This window comes from Halichoerus grypus, chromosome 2 (assembly GCF_964656455.1).
Source record: "Halichoerus grypus chromosome 2, mHalGry1.hap1.1, whole genome shotgun sequence".
NCBI lineage: Eukaryota > Metazoa > Chordata > Mammalia > Carnivora > Phocidae > Halichoerus > Halichoerus grypus.
The window spans coordinates 64,115,095-64,135,935 of NC_135713.1; the positions used below are offsets into that span (position 1 = coordinate 64,115,095).

General features: G+C 42.3%; 2 protein-coding genes across 5 annotated transcripts in view; one reads left to right on the plus strand and one right to left on the minus strand.

Moving 5' to 3' along the window:
* The window catches only part of UIMC1 (ubiquitin interaction motif containing 1), a 170,184-nt gene that overhangs the window by 126,293 nt on the left and 23,050 nt on the right, over positions 1–20,841 (minus strand). Inside the window, exon 1 of one of the 4 annotated variants that reach the window (XM_078066908.1) lies at positions 7,391–7,501. The exons of 2 other annotated variants lie outside the window; for them this stretch is intronic. The gene's annotated coding sequence lies outside the window, so the exon portion shown is untranslated. Of the gene's footprint in view, positions 1–7,024; positions 7,047–7,390; positions 7,502–20,841 lie in introns of those variants that run through there. One more of the 4 variants, XM_078066909.1, reaches the window with a different exon arrangement.
* Positions 7,113–20,841, plus strand: part of ZNF346 (zinc finger protein 346) — a 69,509-nt gene continuing 55,780 nt past the window's right edge. The window contains exons 1-2 of the mRNA XM_036084907.2: positions 7,113–7,303; positions 10,603–10,708. Of these exons, the coding sequence (XP_035940800.1) occupies positions 10,615–10,708 (94 nt within the window). The 5' untranslated portion in view covers positions 7,113–7,303; positions 10,603–10,614. The remainder of the gene's footprint in view (positions 7,304–10,602; positions 10,709–20,841) is intronic.

The following is a 20,841-nucleotide window of genomic DNA, read 5'->3' on the forward strand; positions in this document are numbered from 1 at the left end:
AGCAGCATTATTCACAATAGCCAAGGAGTGGAAGCAACTTAAATGTCCACTGACAGACACAAAATATAATATACACATACAGTGAAATATTATTCAGCCTTAAAAAAAGAAGGCAACTCTGACATATGCTTCAACATGGATCAACTTTGGGGCGCCTGGGTGGCTCAGTAGGTTAAGCGTCTGCCTTCAGTTCAGATCATGATCCCAGGATGCTGGGATCAAGCCCCACATTGGGCTCCCTGCCCAAAGGGGAGCCTGCTTCTCCCTCTCCCTCTGCCTGCCACTCCCCCTGCTTGTGCATGCACACACTCTCTGTCAAATAAATAAAATCTTTTAAAAAATGGATTAGCTCTGAAGACATTATGCTAAGTGAAATAAGTCAGACACAAATGGACAAAGTAGTCAGATTCATAGAACAGAAAGCAGAATGGTGGTTGCTACAGGCTGGGGGAAAGGAAGGATGTGTAGTTATTGTTTAATGGGTAGAGTTTCGGTTTAGGAAGATGAAAAAAGTTCTGGAAATGGATGGTGCTGATGGTTGAATGACAACGTGAATGTACTTAATACCAACAAAGAGTACACTTAAAATGGCTAAAATGATAAGTTTTGAGTATATTTTGGTAAAATTTTATATATTCGGTAAATTATGTACACTTTGCTACAAATAAAAAAAAGAAAAACAGCAAAGGCATATGCAGTTGACCTTTGAACAACGTGGGTTTGAACTGTGCAGGTCCACTTATATGTGGGTTTTTTTACAGTACAGTACCATAAATGTATTTTTTTTAAGATTTATTTATTTGAGAGAGAGAGCATGTGTGCGCACAAGTGGAGGGGCAGAGGGAGGGGTAGACAAGCAGACTCCTCCTCACTGAGCAGGGAGCCCAACACAGGGTTCGATCCCAAGACCCTCAGATCATGACCTGAACCAAAGTCGAGAGTAGGACGCTTAACTGACTGAGCCACCCAGGAACCCCATAAACGTATTTTTTATTATTCTCTTAATGCCTTTTCTTATCGCCAGCTTATCTTATTGTGGGAATACAGTAATATAATACATATAACATACAAAACATGTATTAATTGATTGTTTATGTTATCAGTGAGGCTTCCAGTCAACATCAGGTTATTAGTAGTTAAGTTTTTGAGGAGGCAAGAGTTGTACACAGATTTGCAACTGCACAGGGTGTCACACACCTAACTTCTGTATTGTTCAAGGGTCAACTGTACATAATCTCATGGAAAAATTTCCAAGACGTGCACTAATCCGTGCAAAATAAAAGAAAAATAGTAAATAATAGCATGATACCTTTTGTGCAGATTAAAAAAAATCAGCAATGATAAATTTTTCTCAAACCATCAAAAACAGAAATCAATCAATTTACAACCTTCAGCTCTCATCTCTAGTTCAAAAATAATTTTTAGGAAAAACTTTTTGTTAACTAAAAAACACTTTTAAGCCTTTCATATGTTGTTAATTCAAGTAATTTAAGAAAGTTAAATAATTTTTTTTTTTTAAAGATTTTATTTACTCATTTGAGAGAGCGAGAATGAGAGAGAGAGAGAGCACATGAGAGGGGGGAGGGTCAGAGGGAGAAGCAGACTCCCCGCCGAGCAGGGAGCCCAATGCAGGACTCGATCCCGGGACTCCAGGATCATGACCTGAGCCGAAGGCAGTCGCCCAACCAACTGAGCCACCCGTTTTATCTACTTTAAAATGTAAAAAAGAGGGGCGCCTGGGTGGCTTAGTTGGTTAAGTGACTGCCTTCAGCTCAGGTCATGATCCCGGAGTACTGGGATCGAGTCCCACATCGGGCTCCCGGCTCAGTGGGGAGCCTGTTTCTCCCTCTGACCCTCTCCCCTCTCATGCTGTTTCTCTCTCTCTCTCTCTCAAATAAATAGAATCTTTAAAAAAAATAAAATGTAAAAAAGATGTGGCGTTTAAATTAAGGAAATCAATTATTAGTCAGAATTGTACTCAACACTAGAAAAAGAAATCATTATTTGCGGGGCGCCTGGGTGGCTTCGACGGTTGAGCATCTGCCTTTGGCTCAGGTCATGAATCCCAGGGTCCTGGGATCGAGCCCCACATCAGGCTCTCTGCTGAGCAGGGAGCCTGCTTCTCCCTCTCCCTCTGCCTGCCGCTACCCCTGCTTATACTCTCTCTCGTCAAATAGAGAAAAATCTTTAATTTGCCTCTCATAACTTGCTCCCTACCCTGGGTCCCACAGTCAGCCATTTCAATGGGACCTCTAAAGCCCCTAACCCTGGAAAATACTACTTGTGTACTTCTTGCCCCAGCTACAAAGATAAGATTCCTGGAAAGATTCACAAAATCAAGCCAACTGATTTCACTGATCCTTTCTAAGGGACCTCTGTCTTCAAGTCTTTCACAGTAAGCTCCTCCTAACCCTTTGTATATATATTTAAGTTCCTTCTAGATCCACTCTATTCCCTTGCTACAAACATTATCAAGACTTCCTAAGTCTAAAAATAAGTTCCCTCAACCCTATCACCAATAAAATTATCTCTCCTTTGCTTCTCCCTCTCCCACTCCCCCGGCTTTTGTTCCGTCTCTCACTTTGTCTCTCTCTATCAAATAAATAAATAAAATCTTTTTTAAAAAATAAATTAAATAAATAAAATCTTTAAGACAAAAGAAAAATAAAACAAGAAACCAGTACCTGTTATATAGATGCAAAAATTGTCAACAAAATACTAACAAACCAAACCCAATATTATATAAGAAGAATTATATACCATGACTAAGATGTATCAAGAGAAGGGAAGGGGCGCCTGGGTGGCTCAGTTGGTTAAGCGACTGCCTTCGGCTCGGGTCATGATCCTGGAGTCCTGGGATCGAGTCCCGCATCGGGCTCCCTGCTCAGCAGGGAGTCTGCTTCTCCCTCTGACCCTCCCCCCTCTCATGTGCTCTCTCTCTTTCTCTCTCTCAAATAAATAAATGAAGTCTTTAAAAAAAAAAAAGAGAGAGAAGGGAAGGTTGGTTTAAGATCTGAAACTCAATGTATTATACCATATCAATAGAATAAAGGAGGGGCACCTGGGTGGCTCAGTCATCGAGCGTCTGCCTTCGGCTCGGGTCATGATCCCAGGGTCCTGGGATCGAGCCCTGCATCGGGCCCCCTGCTCTGCGGGAAGCCTGCTTCTCCCTCTCCCACTCCCCCTGCTTGTGTTCCCTCTCTCACTGTCTCTCTGTGTCAAATAAATACATAAAATCTTAAAAAAAAAAAAATAGAACAAAGGACAAAAACCACGATTATCTTAATATACACAGAAAGAACATTTGACGAAATTCAACACCCCTTCATGATAAAAACACTAAACTAGGAATAGAACTTCCTCAACCTGATAAAAAGTATCTATCAAAAACCCGTGGTTAACATTATACTTAATGGTGAAATACTGAAAGCTTTCCCTTTAGATCAGGTCCAAAACAAGCATGTCCACTCTCAGCACTTCTATTCAACATTATAGCGGAGGTTCTGGCCAGAGCAATTAGCCAAAAAGCGAGAGAGAGAAAGAAATAAAAAGCATCCAGATTGGAAAGGAAGAAGTAAAACTATATTTAGTTTTATCATCATTTAGATGCAATAATCTTGTATATAGAAAATTCTAAGAAATCCACTAAAAAAAAACAATCAGAACACACAAGTTCAACAAGGCTGCAGGATACAAAATCAAAACAAAACTACCTGTATTTCTATACATTTGCATTGAGCAATCTGAAAATGAAATTAAGAAAACAAATCCGTTTACAATAGCATCCTAAGGACTAAAATACTTAGTCATAGCTTTAACAGAAGACATGCCAAATTTAGGGCGCCTGGGTGGCTCAGTTGGTTAAGTGACTGCCTTCGGCTCAGGTCATGATCCTGGAGTCCCGGGATCGAGTCCCACGTCAGGCTCCCGGCTCAGTGGGGAGTCTGCTTCTCCCTCTGACCCTCCCCCCCCCCATGCTCTCTCTCTCTCTCTCTCTCATTCTCTCTCTCAAATAAATAAATAAATAAAATCTTTAAAAAAAAAAAAAGACATGCCAAATTTATACCCTGAAAACTACAAAACATTTTTTAAAGAAATAAGAGAAAATCTAAATAAATGAAAAACATCCCATGTTCAAGGTTCAAAAGACTTAAGATGGTACTCTACTCCTCAAATTGACATATGGATTCAATGCAATACCTGATAAAATCCTAGTTTGTGTGTGTGTGTGTGTGTGTGTGTGTGTAAATTAACAAGCTGATCCTAAAATTCACATGGCAATTCAAGCGTCCCAAGTATTTTTAATTAATTAATCTTCACAAAAACCTAAGAAGTATATATAATTATTACTAGGAAGCATAAGTTCAGAAAAGTAACTTGTCAGAGGTCACAAAGGAGGCACTTGCAATTCTGTCTGACTCCAATACTTAATGACTTAATCTTTATACCTCTTCTAACTAAAACTGCTGCCTGGTGTATGGTATGCACACATAAATATGTGCTGAATGGAGGCACCTGGGTGGCTCAGTCAGTTAAGCATCTGCCTTCTGCTCAGGTCATGATCTCAGGGACCTTGGACTGAGCCCCCCGCGTTGGGCTCCCTGCTCAGTGGGGAGTCTGTTTCTCCCCACCTCCCCTCCAGCTCATGCTTTCAAATAAATAAATAAGATCTTAAAAAAAAAAAAAAAAATACGTGAACAGTATAATGTATATATTTAAATTATTAAATATAACATAAAGGCACAAAAGGATAAAATTATTATAGGTTGAATAGCACAGGTAAGACTTGGAAGTCGGAATTAGTTTGGGAGGATTCTGAAGGAATCACAGTGCCACAGGAAAACATCTTGTATGGAATAGTTTTCATCTTATTAAATGTTTTCTTTACCCTAGAGTTATTTAAACCAAAATGCTCAAATCTGATAGCAAGAGTAGCTATACCATCAAATATATGTAATTTCTTAAAGATACATAAATAAAAACTCTGCCCTTCTCTGTAGCACAGAACCAGCAGCAGTCTCAAAGTGGGTTTTCAAAGAATTAAGTAGATAAGGGATTGATAAGCATTAAGTAGAGGCCCCCACAGATTACAGACTCTAAAATTCAGTGCTTCATGAGATTTAACCACACAGTAATTCTAAGTAAAAACAAGGCACTGCTTGGCCAATTTAAACAAGCAGACCAGCATATAGCGCAGCTACTATTTATTTAAGTTGCTACCCTTAAAAATGAAGAACTCACTAAAATAATGGCTTACCTTCAAGTACTTGAACTGAGGCTAAAGAATGAATTACCACTAACTGTGAAGAAAGAATAGAGTTTAGAGGCCAACAGCCTCATCTTAATCATGACAGGAACAAAATGTCTCTAAAAGAATGCACAAACAGGAAAGGTGACACAATAATGAGACTTGTTATTTATTTCACAGGTAGCATTTTTAGTAATGCCCTTGAAAATCCCTAATTTGGGTTATTATTTGTCATTTTCTTTCAGCATATCTATCATCTTGATCTATCTGAAGAACAATCACTGAAAAAATAACTTAAAATCTTGATATTCTACCTACCAAACATGTCAAAATCACTTCAAAAGCTTGGGGATATAGGGACCTTAACAAGTCTTTATGAATGATTGACCATAAGTTATTGAATAAGTCACTACCCAAGAAATTTGGTACCAAGCATTATCACCTGATTTCAAGGGCTTGTTTCCTTGGTTTTTATTTTTTTAAACATTTTACTTATTTATTTGTGAGAGCGAGCACAAGCAGGGAGGAGGGTCAGAGGGAGAGGGAGAAGCAGACTCCCCGTTGAGTAGGGAACCTGATGCAGGACTCAATCCTAGGACCCTAAGATCATGACCTGAGCAAAAGGCAGAGGCTTAACCAACTGAGCCACCGAGGCGCCCCACTGTTTCCTTGATTTAAAAAAAGGTAAATGTGGCAGTTCTTTCTACTCATGGATCCTGTCCTAGTGCTTTAATAAAACCACCTTTTTGCACCGAAAATACGTTAAGTACGTAAAATAAAAAAGGTAAATGCATTTACCAGCACACGCACAATTCTTTATTTCCCAGTTTATACTCAGCCTCAGGACAAATGTGTAACAAAATCCAAACACATTTTGAGTAATAATTAAATTATAGTCATTTATTGAGTCCTGGGATACTATTCTAGGTACCTCACACGCATTATAAAGGTTATCCTCCGAATAACTCTGTGGGGTAGGTATCACTATTTTATACTATTTTTATCACTAATCATTACTTTAACGATTTGTATCACTATTTTACACGTTCGTAAACTTACTCAAACAATTGGTAAGTTCTTCCTAGGTTGGTAAATGTCTATGTTGTGAATTGCAGCTCGAGATGCCTGACTCCAAAAATACATTCTTTGATTCATCTACAATCCACTGCCCCCCAACAGGAAAAAATAAAAACAGAAGCATAGAACTTTCACTTTTTCCTAGATAATACTTATATCTTAATATGATATAGTGACTAAATACAAGAACATTAGAGTCAGGCTGCCTGGATTCAAAACAGCTCTACCACTTACGAGATAGGTCGTCCTTCCTGTTACCTCATCTGTAAACTGAGGATTATAGTACCTATCTCGTAAAAGTGTTAAGATTAAATAAATCCGTGCGTGTAATAGGCTTGAAACACAGTCATCGTACAGAAGAAAACATCAGTTCTGCTGGAAGGGAAAGTGGTAAATAATAAGGACTTCCAAACAAAATATTTTTTTCTGGGCAAATAACAGAAGGATCACTCCGCAACAAAACAGTAGCCTGGCGGGGGAGGGGGAGGGGGCGTAAGGCGTATGAGGCGGAGGGGCACGGAGGCCGGTCCTCGGGTAGAGGTCCCGGCTGTGGGGCCCCGTAGGGGGGAGACAGCGAGAACGGAGCCTCCTCCCGGGGTGTTCAGGGTGAGGAAGACGCTTTCGAGGGACCGGGGGGGACCAGAGCCCATCGGCTGACGAAAAATAACGAAGGAGCGCCCGAGAGCATAAAGGCCTCACCCGCGGTGCCAAGTGGGCCGGCCTGGGACTGGGGGCGGAAGCCCACCACGGCGTCAGGAGGCGTCCAGCGAAGTCCCAAAGGGCCCCACTCCCGCGTCGGGAGGCGCCCCGCCTGCCAGCTTCCTGGGGCGTCCCGAAAGGCCCACCCCGGTGTCCGGAGACGCCCACCCACCATCCTCAGAGGCCACCCCGACGTCCCGAAGGGCCCACCCCGGCGTCCGGAGAGGTCCGCCTCCGCGCCGAGAGGGCTCTACCCCCCCGTCAGAGGCGCCCCTCCAGGTGAGAAGCGGGCCGCGGCCCCCGGGGGAGAAAAAAGGAGGCGGGAAGAGGGCGGGCTGGAGGTGAGCGGAGGCGGCAGGTACTCACCGACCGGCCGGGGCCCCTCTGCCGAGCCCCTCCTCCGGGGCGCTGCGGGTCGCGAGCGTTCGCAGCACGTCAGGAGCGCGGGGGGGGGGGGAGGGGGCGGCACGCGCGCGAAGCTGAGGCACCGCGGGGAGGAGCCGCGCTCTCCGGGCGGGTGTGGGCGCGTGCGCCGGCGTCCGGGGACGCAACCAACCCGCACCGCGGGGGGAAGCCGCGGCCAGGTCGTACCACTGCGCTCGGGCTGGAGCGCGCCATCACTGGAGTAGGATTTGATCTTCCAGCGCAGTGTGGGGCCTTCCCCGCGCGCTCGGAGTGGGCTTGTTCGCTGTATCATTTGTTAGCACGTTGAGGGAAACCAAAGAGTAACAATAGGGCGCTCAAAACACTACAGTGAACCCCTTCACTACAGTGAACCTCTGCCACATCAACCCTCCTCCAGCCCTTTGTTTGCATATAGAGTTATACTGAAATTGTCTCTTCATATGACTACTTGAAAACTATGTCCTGATCGTAAATGTTAAGAATCTGACCATTTCCAGGAAGGGAAGGAATCTGAGAAACGTGAACTCTTAGAGGTGTCAGTTGGCAGTGTAAGATTAGAACAGCCACTTTTGGTGAAATTTTAAATGTGCGTTTTATGATCCAGCAACTTCATGTCTAGAAGAATACAGAAAGAAACTCCTACAGGTGTGCACAAGAAGACAAATTCATGTTCGAGCCTGCTTCCTTGTGAAAAATGTAAACAACGGAAATGTGCAATAAAATATAGACGAAAAGGGTGCCTGGGTGGCTCAGTTGGTTGGGCGACTGCCTTCTGCTGGGGTCATGATCCCAGAGTCCTAGGATCGAGTCCCGCATCGGGCTCCGTGCTCAGTGGGGAGTCTGCTTCTCCCTCTGACCCTACCCCCTCTTGTGCTCTCTCTCTCTCAAATAAATAAAATATAATCTTAAAAAAAAATGAATAAAACGTGATATGTTCCCATGATAAAATGTTACAACAAATAAAACTAATAAATGAGTCCTATACGTATCAACATTTGATAGCTCATAAGAGTTATAAATAGCAACATGCCAATTATGTGCACTGTGAAATGACTTATGTAAATTTAACAGAATCACAGTATATACAAATAATGGAAAAAATATATGTGTTAAGTATAGAAAATGAACTAGATGGATATGGGGATATGCACTATGATAATAAAAGGGCAGGAGGGGGGTAGGAGTAGGATTGGGAGGGGGGATAAACAGATACATCTGTCATGATTTCTTTTTTTTAACAAAGAAGGAACCTGGGGCTTCTGGGTGGCTCAGTTGGTTAAGAGTCTGCCTTCCGCTCAGGTAGTAGACCTGGCATCCTGGATTGATCCCCACATCTGGCTTTTTGCTTAGCGCAGAGTCTGCTTCTCCCTCTGCCCCTCTCCCCCACTCGTTCTCTCTCACTTGCACTCTCTCTCAAGGAAATAAAATCTTTAAAAAATAAAATATAAAAGAAGAAACCTAAATATAAACATAACAAAATATGTTAATTAGGTAGTGGAACTATTTACATTATTCTTAGTATATGTGCTGCAGTAGCAAGCACTAGTTATATTATTCTTAACATTTTCTATAACATTTTTTAAAAGATTTTATTTATTTATTTGAGAGACAGCAACAGAAACAGCGAGAGAGAGCATGAGCCAGGAGGAGAGGGAGAAGCAGGCTCCCCGAAGAGCAGCGGGGCTCGATCCCAAGACCCTGGGATCATGACCTGAACCGAAGGCAGATGCTTAACCAACTGAGCCACCCAGGTGCCCCTTCCGTAACATTTAATTCTGGAATGACCTTTTCTTATCCTCCCAGGTCACCTACCTCCAACTGATCCTCCAAAATCCAACTCAACCATTTATTCCTTTGTGTCCTCTAACCCTGATGCTGAAAAGGGCCCTTGAGTTGGCTAAACAATACAAATGGACAAGAAATCAAACAGGAGTTCCAAGCAAGGCTTTATTGGGGCTTATGCTACAGCACAAGGAAGATAGCACAGAGGAAAGAGTCTTCAGGCTAGCCCCCTGAAGAGAGGTCAGGGAGGGCTTTAAAGCCCCTGACCTCTCTTCAGGGGGCTAGCTTTAAAGAGGTTAACCTGGGTCACCTGGGTGGCTCAGTTGTTGAGCGTCTGCCTTTGGCTCAGGTCATGATCCCAGGCAGGGTCCTGGGATCGAGCCCCGCATCGGGCTCCCTGCTCGGCAGGAAGCCTGCTTCTCCCTCTCCCACTCCCCCTACTTGTGTTCCCTCTCTCTCTGTCAAATAAATAAAATCTTTAAAAAAAATTTTTTTTTAATTAAAAAAAAAAAAGAGGCTTAACTGAGCCATCCAGGCGCCCCTGGAATATATATTTAAGGTCTTCTACAGTCTCACAGGAGTAGGATGACTTCAGGTCTTCTAGATGGTCCTGTGGATATTCGGGAGAGAGGAATTTTAATCTGGAAAGATGTGCCCAGTTAGGGACTCCTTGTAAGTTGACTGCATTTGGAGTGGCCAGAGGGTCTCTTCGTAGGGATCCTTCCATTCAGGCAACAGTTGGTTCTCTGGGGAGTTTTCTTTACAAGTTCTAAGAAGGACCTGATCTCCTGGGTTAACCTGTGGAGGGGTCCTCTTTTCTGCCTCATCCTTGGTGGGGGCTGGTAGTATTTTGTTTGCAAGGTCTGATATTGCTTTATGTACTTGACCTAGATTAATTATATATTGTAAGCTCTGGCTCACTTCTCTAACAGCAGGAGTAGTCTAATCTAAGGTTCATGAGTCTCCTGAAATGAGACAGAGCAGGGACTAAACTCAGGTCCCCTCAACCCTCACTGCAAAATCCAGCATTCCTTGGCTCTCCATAGAAAGAAAAGCTAAAACTCTATGCAGCGCAGTAGTATATCTTGCAGGAATGTGGAAACAAGATGTTTATGGAAAGGAAGGACTCAGCTATGAAGACTGGTGAAGACTGGATCAAACCAGTCTATGCCAAGATGGCCACCAATGCTGACTTTTCACCGCCTTTTCCCTCATTATAATACTAAGGGTGGAGATTTCACATGCTAATTAGACATGTGAGACATGAAGAAGCATGACCCTTAAGTGTACAGGTGTCAAGAATTTCCTACCTCTACATGTTTAAATGTCACCCTTTTCCTGCCTAAGTCTCCTTAGAGGTTGGTATCACACTTTTCTGGCAACTCCACCAGGACTCCCGGAGGATGTCTGGGACCCATGCGGATGGACAGCTGGATGCAACCCCTTCGGAGCTGACAAGCAGCCACCTAAACCTTTGGTTCAGTGTCACCGTGCTAGGTAAGTCAGCCTCCAGCATCCCAGGGGGTTCCCACTACTCTCATTCAGGTAACATTTTTCCCTTTGCCCTTCCTTCCCAATTTCCTTCCCTCCTCCTTTAACTTCCCTCTTCTTTTCCATGCTTTTCCCCCTCCTTCTTATACTCTACTAATGGGATGGCTACAAGATAGCTACAGCTTAACTCCTCTCAGCCTGTGAGAACATGGTCTCTCTGGTAGGTAACTAACCAGTAGAGGTGGGAAAGGCTCACCTCACACCATGCAGACCTTGGTCAAACAGGCGGTCCCTAACCAGGGACTAGTAAGAGTGATGGAGATATAATCCTCACACAGTGTAGTCTAATAGCTAGAAGTCTGACAGCCACAGGAAAACCTTGTGGGTTTTTTTTTTTTCTCTCTCTTTCTCCTCTCATTCCCTGGTTCCAAGTTGTCTGAATAGAAACCGGTAAGGGATAGGTTGAAAAAATTGACAACCTTGGCCTGATCACCCCAATGGGCAGTGGACAGAGTGCCTCCCTCCACTGCCCCTTGCTTGGTTTCTTTTCCTCCTTCTCTTTCTCCCTCTCCTCTTCCAGCTTCCCCTGCTCTGCCCCCTGCCCGCTTTCAATGTGGAGACTCCCTGTTTTGTTACCCTCTTTAAAACTTCTTGGTACTTCTTCCCTCTGTCCTGTCTGTGGAGGGGATGTGTGGGCTTCTTTGTCACTGTGCCAGTCGAATTTGTCACCCGGTTAGATCTCATTGTCTTCTGTGAAGATTGCCCACTATACCAACAGACCTGGAGTCTGCAGAGAAAAGGGCATTGCTTGTCATGGATTTTATTATCCAATCTGCTTTAGACATTAGTAGAAAATTACAAAAGTTAGAGGCCAGCCCTCAGACTCCACTGTCAACCTTGGTGGAAGAGGCCTTCAAGGTCTATAATAACATGGACAAGGCAGAGGAAGCTAATAGAGCTAGGAAATTGGCCAAAAAGATGCAGCTTTTGGCTCCCCGAATTCATCCACCCACCAGGTCCAGGTGACCTTAGGAGGTCCAGGAGACCAGACAACTGATAGGGAATTGTCAACCTGGGATGAAACCAAGGCAGTTATTGCCAGGAAGGACACTGGAAAAGGGAATGTCCTGAGTGCCCCTGCTATGGGACACCCAAGGGCAGCCCTGGCCAACCCCAGCTTCTTGCTCATCTCTGGAATGAGAATGCACATACCAGTTGAGGAGACCCGAGTCCAGGGTTGCTCTCTCTCAACCCCAGTACAATTCTCCTGCTTGCTTCCTTGGCTGCTGGGACATTTGATCACCCATGGTATACTGGAGTTATTTGCTGTATGTATCTATCTCTTTTATAAGACTTGTGAGCTTTCTGAAGACATGATCCATGTAACTCCAGCAAGTAGCAAAGAGCCTGGCCAAAAGCAAACATTCAATACATGTTGACTGAATTGAATTGGGAAGGGGAGATCAAAAATGTCCCAGTGCAAGGCCAGAATTCTTACTTCAGAGAAGAATGCTGATTCAGTTGTTGTTGGCAGCCATCTTGTAACCAGCCATTGATAAGCATCTTCTAAAATGGCCCTCAATCATCCCACCTCCTGGCATTCACACTCTTGAGGGTGGGCTGTACTTACTTTTTAAAAAATATAATGAGGCAGAAGTGATGGGATGCATTTCCAAGACTAGGTTATAAAAAGACTGTGGTTCCCTGGTTTCCTTCCTGGGCATTTTCACCCTCTACATTTGCTCACTTTGGGGGACTCCAAATGCCATGTCAGGAGGCAGTCATGTGGAGAGACCCATATGTGGGAGAGAATTCCACCTCCACCACCACCCCCACAAGGTGCCAGTTAACTACAACCTCATAAGAGACTTTAAGTCAAAGCCAACACCTTGGGGGTGCCTGGGTGGCTCAGTCGTTAAGCATCTGCCTTCAGCTCAGGTCATGGTCCCAGGGTCCTGGGATCAAGCACTGCATCGGGCTCCCTGCTCAGCGGAGAGCCTGCTTCTCCCTCTCCTACTCCCCCTGCTTGTGTTCCCTCTCTCACTGTCTCTCTCTGTCAAATAAATAATCTTTAAAAAATTAAAAAAAAAAAAAAAAAGGCAACACCTGGCTAAGCCATACCCAAATTCCTGACCCACAAAAATTATGTTTATTATTTAAGATTTGGGATAATTTGTTATATAACAACAGATAACTAATAACACAGCTTTGAAGAGGAAAATACAGAAAATAACAGGGTGAGAGCCCTGATCATATAGACCTGGAAACCATTCAACTTCTGGACTTTCTGGGGCACCTGGGTGGCTCAGTCGGTCATGTGTCTAACTTTGGCTCAGGGTCCTGGGATTGAGCTCCATGTTGGGCTCTGCGATCAGCAGGGAGTCAGCTTGTCCCTCTGGCCCTCCCCCTGCTCGTGCTTTCCCTCTCTCGGTCTCAAATAAAATAGTTAAAAAAATTTTAAAAAACAACTTCTGGATTTTCTATAATGTGAAATAATAAATGCCCTTAATATCGGTCATGTTTTGTTACCTGCAGTAAACAACATTCCAAATGGTATAAATCTGAATGTCCATCAGTAAGGGAATGATATATTACATAGTATTGTATATTCATATCATAATATAGAACAATTAAAATAAATGAACTAAATTTACATGTGCCATCATGGATACATCTCAAAACATGATATTAACTTTAAAAGGCAAGTTGCAGGATGATGCAAGCTCCATGAGAATAGGACTTTATTCTCTACATTGCTGTATCCCCAGTACTTATAAGAATGACTAGCACATATTAGAGAAGAATGAATGACATGCTCAGCATGATTCCACTTACGTGAGCACAAACTCTTATACAAATAATATCACATTTTTTAAAGTAACAGATACATGTAGAAGTATTTTCAAAGGCCTGGGAGGATACATGGATACGTAATAAGCAGAAAATATAGGATACTTCTGAAAAGGGAGCTAGAGGTCTAAAATTGGGATCAAAGAGAACCTTACTATATTCTTAATGTCCTGATTTTATTTTTAGAACTAATGTAATTAAAAATGAATTAACTATATATTTTAAAGCAAAGTAATCACCAGAGAACTTTTAGTGATTGCTACATCCAAGTTACCTAATGTTTCTGTGCTGATCTCTCTCTCTAAAGCTTCTCTTGCCATTTCTGCATAGAATTTCTTGTCATTTTTAAAGTGGGCCATTTATTGGGGTGCCTGGATGGCTCAGTTGTTAATTAAGCGTCTGCCTTCGGCTCAGGTCATGATCCCAGGGTCCTGGGATCGAGCCCCGCATCGGGCTCCCTGCTCCGCGGGAAGCCTGCTTCTCCCTCTCCCATTCCCCCTGCTGTTCCCTCTCTCGCTGTATCTCTCTCTCTCAAATAAATAAAATCTTTAAAAAATAAAAAAATAATAAAGTGGGCCATTTATTAATATTGGGGAAATCGTTTATTTACAACTCCTCATGTTCCACGTGGAAGCACTAGTGTAATAATCCTGGCACCTCTTCTCCTCCTCACTTATTCCTCCCAGAACAGGGCTGACTTACATGTCTGATAGGCTTCAGAGAAGGAACTGCACATTCTCATTCAGCCCTTCCCTCAGTATCTCCCAGATCTGCCCACCTGCATGAAGCACGAAGCACACATTCTCTCCTCTTTTCTACTATAATTTTGGTGGCACTTCACATCACCCCTCACTTCACCCATCTCCTCCTAGAAAAGCCAAGACTGGGGAGCCTGGGTGCCTCAGTCAGTTAAGTGTCTGACTCTTGATTTTGGCTCAGATCATGATCTCAGGGTTGTGAAATTGAGACTTGCATAGGGCTCCTCACTGGGCGTGGAGCCTGCTTTAAGAGTCTCTCTCTCCCTCTCCCTCTGCCCCCTCCCTCCTAGAAAAAAAAGCCAAGACTATTTAGATGTGCCTATTATGTTCAGGGTTGAAGTATAAGCAAGCTTACTTGGCTAACACTAATCTCTTAACTGGTTCCAGTCTTGGGCAGGGGACAGAAGTATTATTTATAAACCTCCTCAAACCACAATAACTAGGAAGCTTTTTTCACTTTTTTTAAAATGTAGGGCTATACATGTCTACTCATGTAAAACTGTAACAAAAGAACAGTGCCACAGCACATGTGCACAGCAACCAAGAAAACGCTAGGTGAGTTTCAGGTATATATCCACATTACTTACGTTAGTCATGGTGTGAGTTTTTTTGTTTGTTTTTGGGGTTTGGTTTTTTGTGTGTTTTTTTGCTCTTAGCATTTATTATAGGTTTTGTGTGATTTTTAATCTATATTTGTAAGGAATATACACCATGAGATAGTGGTTCTTGATTCCGTTTTGAAATAAAAATTTCCTTCTCTTTTTTAAAAGCTTCAAAATCAGTTTAATTGAAGAACAGCTTGAGACTGCAAGCAACCTATTTTAACCCTGTGATAATTGGGGCACCTGGGTGGCTCAGTTGGTTAACCAGCTGACTTGATTTCAGCTCATTCTCTCTCTCAAAAATAAATAAATCTTTTTAAAAACTGATAATTAACAAATACTCATCTCCGTGAATCTGGATTTTTCTAGGTATTATGAATCGAATTAAGAGAGAGATATTCCTTCAATAATACAAAAATATACATACATAAGTTTATTCATTGGTAGGATGCCTGAGTGGCTCAGTTAAGCATCTGCCTTCAGCTCAGGTCATGATCCCAGGGTCCTAGGATTGAGCCCTGTGTCAGGCTCCCTACTGAGCCTGCTTCTCCCTCTCCCTCTCCCTCTCCCTCTGCAGCTCCCCCTGTTTGTGCTCTCTCGCTCACTCTCTCTGTCAAATAAATAAGATAGTAAAAAAAAAAAAAAAAAGATTATTCATTGGTGATTTTTTTAAAGATTTTATTTATTTATTTGACAGAGAGAGAGATAGCAAGCACAAGCAGAGGGAGCGGGAGTGGGAGAAGCAAGCTCCCCACTGAGCAGAGAGCCCAATGTGGGGCTCAATCCCAGGACCCCAGGATTATGACCTGAGCTGAAGGCAGACACTTAAGCGACTGAGCCACCCAGGCACCCCTCATTGGTGATTTAAAAATACTGGAAATAGGGGTGCCTGGCTGGCTCAGTCAGTAGAGTGTGCAACTCTTGATCTCAGGGTCATGAGTTGAAGCCCCACATTGGGTGCGGAGCATACTTAAATTTTTTTTTAATTTTTTAATAAATCAATAATAAAATAAAAATACTGGAAATAACCAGGTATCCATTCATAGGAAAACAGAACATCCAATTAATGGAATATTATGCAGAGCTAATATGCAGCAGCAAAACAAACAAAAACCACATATACACACACAAGGGGCAACTTTGAAACTATGAACTGCTTATCTATTGGGAGTGGACAGACTCAAAGTGGAAAGAATGACGGACGAGTAGCCGTTGGAATGGGATAGAAATGTGAGGAGGGGAGATACCTCTGTGTGAAAATAAATAAAGGAAACCTCATCTAAAATGAAGTTGAGAGGCCCTGAGGGGAGAGCTCTCACCCAGGTAACACCATAAGAAGCATACCTTGCATTCCTCAACTGGAAGAAGCTTCCCGTGCATATCCCAGCAGGAAGCAGGCAGAATTTCTCCTTGCCAGCAATAGCCTAGCCAATGAGAACTCAGCAAAACACCACTTCCAGCTTCCTCTTTTCTCCTATAAAAGCAAGTTCTCTCCTCTGTTCTTAGGGCTTGCCTACCACTCACCATAGTTTGCTTGTCCTGAATTATAATTCTTCTGCTATTCCCAAGTAAACTCATTTTGCTGGTAAAATAACGGGCTCTTCTGTATTTTTAAGGTCAATATAAGTTAAAGCTTTTATTGTAGTTCTAGTTTTAGAACCTTGTTAACATTTCCTAAAAAATAAAATCAATAAGGATAGGGGGAAAACTCTAAATGGAATAAAAATAGAAATAAATAAACCAAACTGTATTGCAATTGAATAACATAACCATACTGAAGAGAGGGGGGAAAAATTCACACTGAAAAAGAGAAAAAAAAACACAAATGCATTCAAATGCATAATACCCACACACACGTGTGTGTGTATGTGTTTATACATATCCTAAGTCTATATACTAAGAGAACCTAGAAGCAATGACACCACAATAGGAATGAGAACATCTGGACCCCAGATCTTGGTTTTTCAAACCATTCCCTGCTATACAAAGCTAGGACTCCTCAGAAAAATGGCTGACTCTGGGGAAAGAAGAAGAGCCTGGATCATCTGATTGTGAAAGAAAGTAAACATATGCACAAAGAGGGATGCCTGGGTGGCTCAGTCAGTCAAGCGTCTGCCTTTGGCTCAGGTCATGATCCCAGAGTCCTGGGATCAAGTCCCACATCGGGCTCCTCGCTCCCTGGGGAGCCTGCTTCTCCCTCTGCCTGCCCCTCCCCCTGTTTGTGCATGCACGTATGCGCACTATCTCTCTCTCTCTCTCTGACAAATAAAATCTTAAAAAAAAAGATATGCTCAAAGAAAACTGAAAACATGTCAAACATACGGAGCCAATTTGGAGGGGTTTCTAGGGTCAAATATGGGACAATATAAAAATCAAAATAAATAATGATAGTCATGGACTGTAACTCATTAAGTAAAATAATTCTTGAATCTATATTGATATAAGTACATAAATAAATAATGGAGAAGGGACAGCTCTTCCATTAGGTGGAATGTCAAATGTAGAAAGAATGATGAAATTAGAAAACCACCATTTGGCAAGCAACAGAGTAATAATTAAGGAAGTGTCATCAATGAATACTAAAACTAGTGGATACTAGGTCGATAACTAACAAGATATTTATATACTGTCAAAGAATTTCCTTATAAAATCATTATTTTTTTTAAGATTTTATTTATTTATTTGAGACAGAGAATGAGAGAGAGCACATGAGAGGGGGGAGGGTCAGAGGGAGAAGCAGACTCCCTGCCGAGCAGGGAGCCCGATGCGGGACTCGATCCAGGGACTCCAGGATCATGACCTGAGCTGAAGGCAGTTGCTTAACCAACTGAGCCACCCAGGCGCCCACTTATAAAATCATTATTAATTACAAAGGGAAAAAATAGTAACTTTACAGTAGAGAAAACTGGCAGGCACCACCTTGATCAAGTGATCAGAGTTATCATCACTACTAATGAGACACATCAATATCATGTACAACCTGATATGATGCCTATGGTTTGCTGCCAAAATGCATAAACTTTAATCATAGAGAAAGAGAAGCAAACCCAAACTGAGGGACAATGACATGAAAGATAAAAACTGAGGAATTCATCCAGATTAAACTAAAGAGACATGAAAACTGAATGGAACATATAATCTAGAATTCTCTTTTGCTTTTATAAAAGAAATTATTGGGATCATTAGTGACATCTGAATAAGGTATATAGATTAAATAACACCATTGTGTCAATGTGATTTTTTTTACATTGATAACTATACTGTGATTATATATGAAAATGTCCTTGTTTTTAAGAAATGTACATTAAGGGGCACCTGGGTAGCTCAGTCAGTTAAGTGTCTCCCTTGGCTTGGTCAGGATTCCAGAGTCCTGGGATCAAGCCCCACCCATGTCGGGTTCCCTGCTCGGTGGGGAGTCTGCTTCTCCCTCTCCTTCTGACCCTTCCCCCTGCTCATGCTCTCTCACACTCACTCTCTCTCTCTCAAATAAATAATTTTTTAAAGATTTTATTTATTTGACAGAGAGAGAGCACAAGTAGGCAGAGCAGTAGACAGAGGGAGAGGGAGAAGCAGGCTCCCCACTGAGCAGAAAGCCCAAAGCAGGGTTTGATCCCAGGACCCTGGGAACATGACCTAAGCCAAAGGCAGACACTTAACCAACTGAGCCACCCAGGCGCCCCAATAAAATCTTTAAATTAAAAAAAATATATACAATGAAGTAAAATGGAAAACTGGCATCATGTCTACAAATGGACCTCAGGTAGTTCAAAAAAATATTATCTATAACGCAAGTGCAGAGAGAATGATGGCATTAAAGTAGTAAATTTTAACATTTGGGAAATCCAGATGAAGGTTATATGGGAATTCTTTGCACTATTCCTTTAACTTTTCTATAAGTCTGAAATTATGCCAAAATAGAAAGTTAAAAGAACAGGAGTAAATTACATGATGGCTCTGATACAAAGACTTCAATTGCCACCTATAATACCCAAATGCAAAATTTTGTCTTTATCTGGACTGCCTCATTGTTCAAATTAATTGATTTTAGAAAGCTACCACTTTTAATCTCTTTCAAACATTAGGAATCTACATAGAATCATGTTTGGAAAAAAGAGTTCTTTTACTAAACAAAGTAAACACTGTTTTAGTTCAGTTTCTAATCCACAGTTTGAGAAACTGAATCACAGTGAGGAAAAGTGGCTAATGATTTGCCCAAAGTCACACAGTTATAAACAAAGTTGGGACTGTCAAACACACAGAATTAACCCACAAGAAAATGTCAGCAATAAACAAGCACTAGAACAAAGGTAGAGGGGGCACCTGGGTGGCTGTCGGTTGAACCGCTGACTCTTGATTTGAGCTCAAGTCATGATCTCAGGGTTGTGAAATAGAGCCCCTCATCGGGCTCTGTGCTCAGCAGGGAGTCTGCTTGAGGTTCTGTCTCTCCCTTTGCCCCTCCCCCTGCTTGTGCCCTCTCTTTCACTCTCTAAAATAAATAAATCTTTTTTTCAAAGATTTTATTTATTTGACAGAGAGAGAGACAGTGAGAGAGGGAACACAAGCAGGGGGAGTGGGAGAGGGAGAAGCAGGCTTCCTGAGGAGCAGGGAGCCCGATGCAGGGCTCAATCCCAGGACCTGGGATCATGACTTGAGCCGAAGGCAGACGCCCAACCGACTGAGCCACCCAGGCGCCCCAATAAATAAATCTTAAAAAAAAAAAAAAACAGGTGTAGAGCATCATGAACCATTAAAGAAATACAAAATAAAAGTCCCACAGCACGTTTGTTAAATTAACAAAAACAAAACAGACAAAACTCAGTGGTAACAGGACTGTGAGAAAATAAGTATATTTCTTCATTGTGAATGCACTATAAACAAGTGTAATCTTTCCAGAGGGAAATTTGGCAATAGCTGTCAAGAATTATAAAAATGATCATACTCCCAACCTGAGTAATACCACGCTGGGGAATACATCTCATGGAGATGATTCAAAAGCGAGAACAGACTTGAACAAAGATGACTGTAACCAAACAGTACATTTGCTAAAAACTAGAAACAATCCAAATGCTCACCCATGGGAGAGAGGCTAACTTGAAACAGGCCATGGTAGAGCAATACAATAACAGTTATTACATTACCACAGGGAATATCAACAAGAGGACCTTATAGGAATGTGGCAAGAACCCTATCAAATAAGGATAAGCTAAAGACAGTAGAATCCCAAGAGACCCATACACAATGCTGACAGCTAACAGACGATGTGTATGTAGGTGTCAAAGAAGAATTTGCAATAAGTAGATAATCTGGAGTTGGAATCTTCAAAAATATATATATATATATGGCTTTTGGGACATCTGGGTAGCTCAGTCATTGAGCGTCTGCCTTCGGCTCAGGTCATGGTCCCAGGGTCCTGGGATCAAGCCCCGTATCAGGCTCCCTGCTCAATGGGGAGCCTGCTTCTCCCTCTCCCACTCCCCCTGCTTGTGTTCCTTCTCTCGCTGTGTCTTTCTCTGTCAAATAAATAAATAAAAAATATATGACTTTTATTATTTAATGAAATCCATGTACAAGAGAAATGGGAGGGGTGACCATGGCCAGAAGCCAGGGACTACAGCCCCTCAATCCTGAAACACAATGTGACAGCTTCTCTCTCTTTTTTAAAATAACTTCATTGATACCCTACAACCCAGTAACTGTACTAGTAGGTTTTTACCCAAAGGATACAAACGTCGTGATCCAAAGGGGCACCTGCACCCCAATGTTTATAGCAGCAATGTCCACAATAGCCAAACTATGGAAAAAGCCCAGATGTCCATTGACAGATAAATGGGTAAAGAAGATGTGATAGATAGATATATAAAATGGAATATATATATAATGGAATATTATTCAGCCATCAAAAAGGATGAAATCTTATCATTTGCAATGA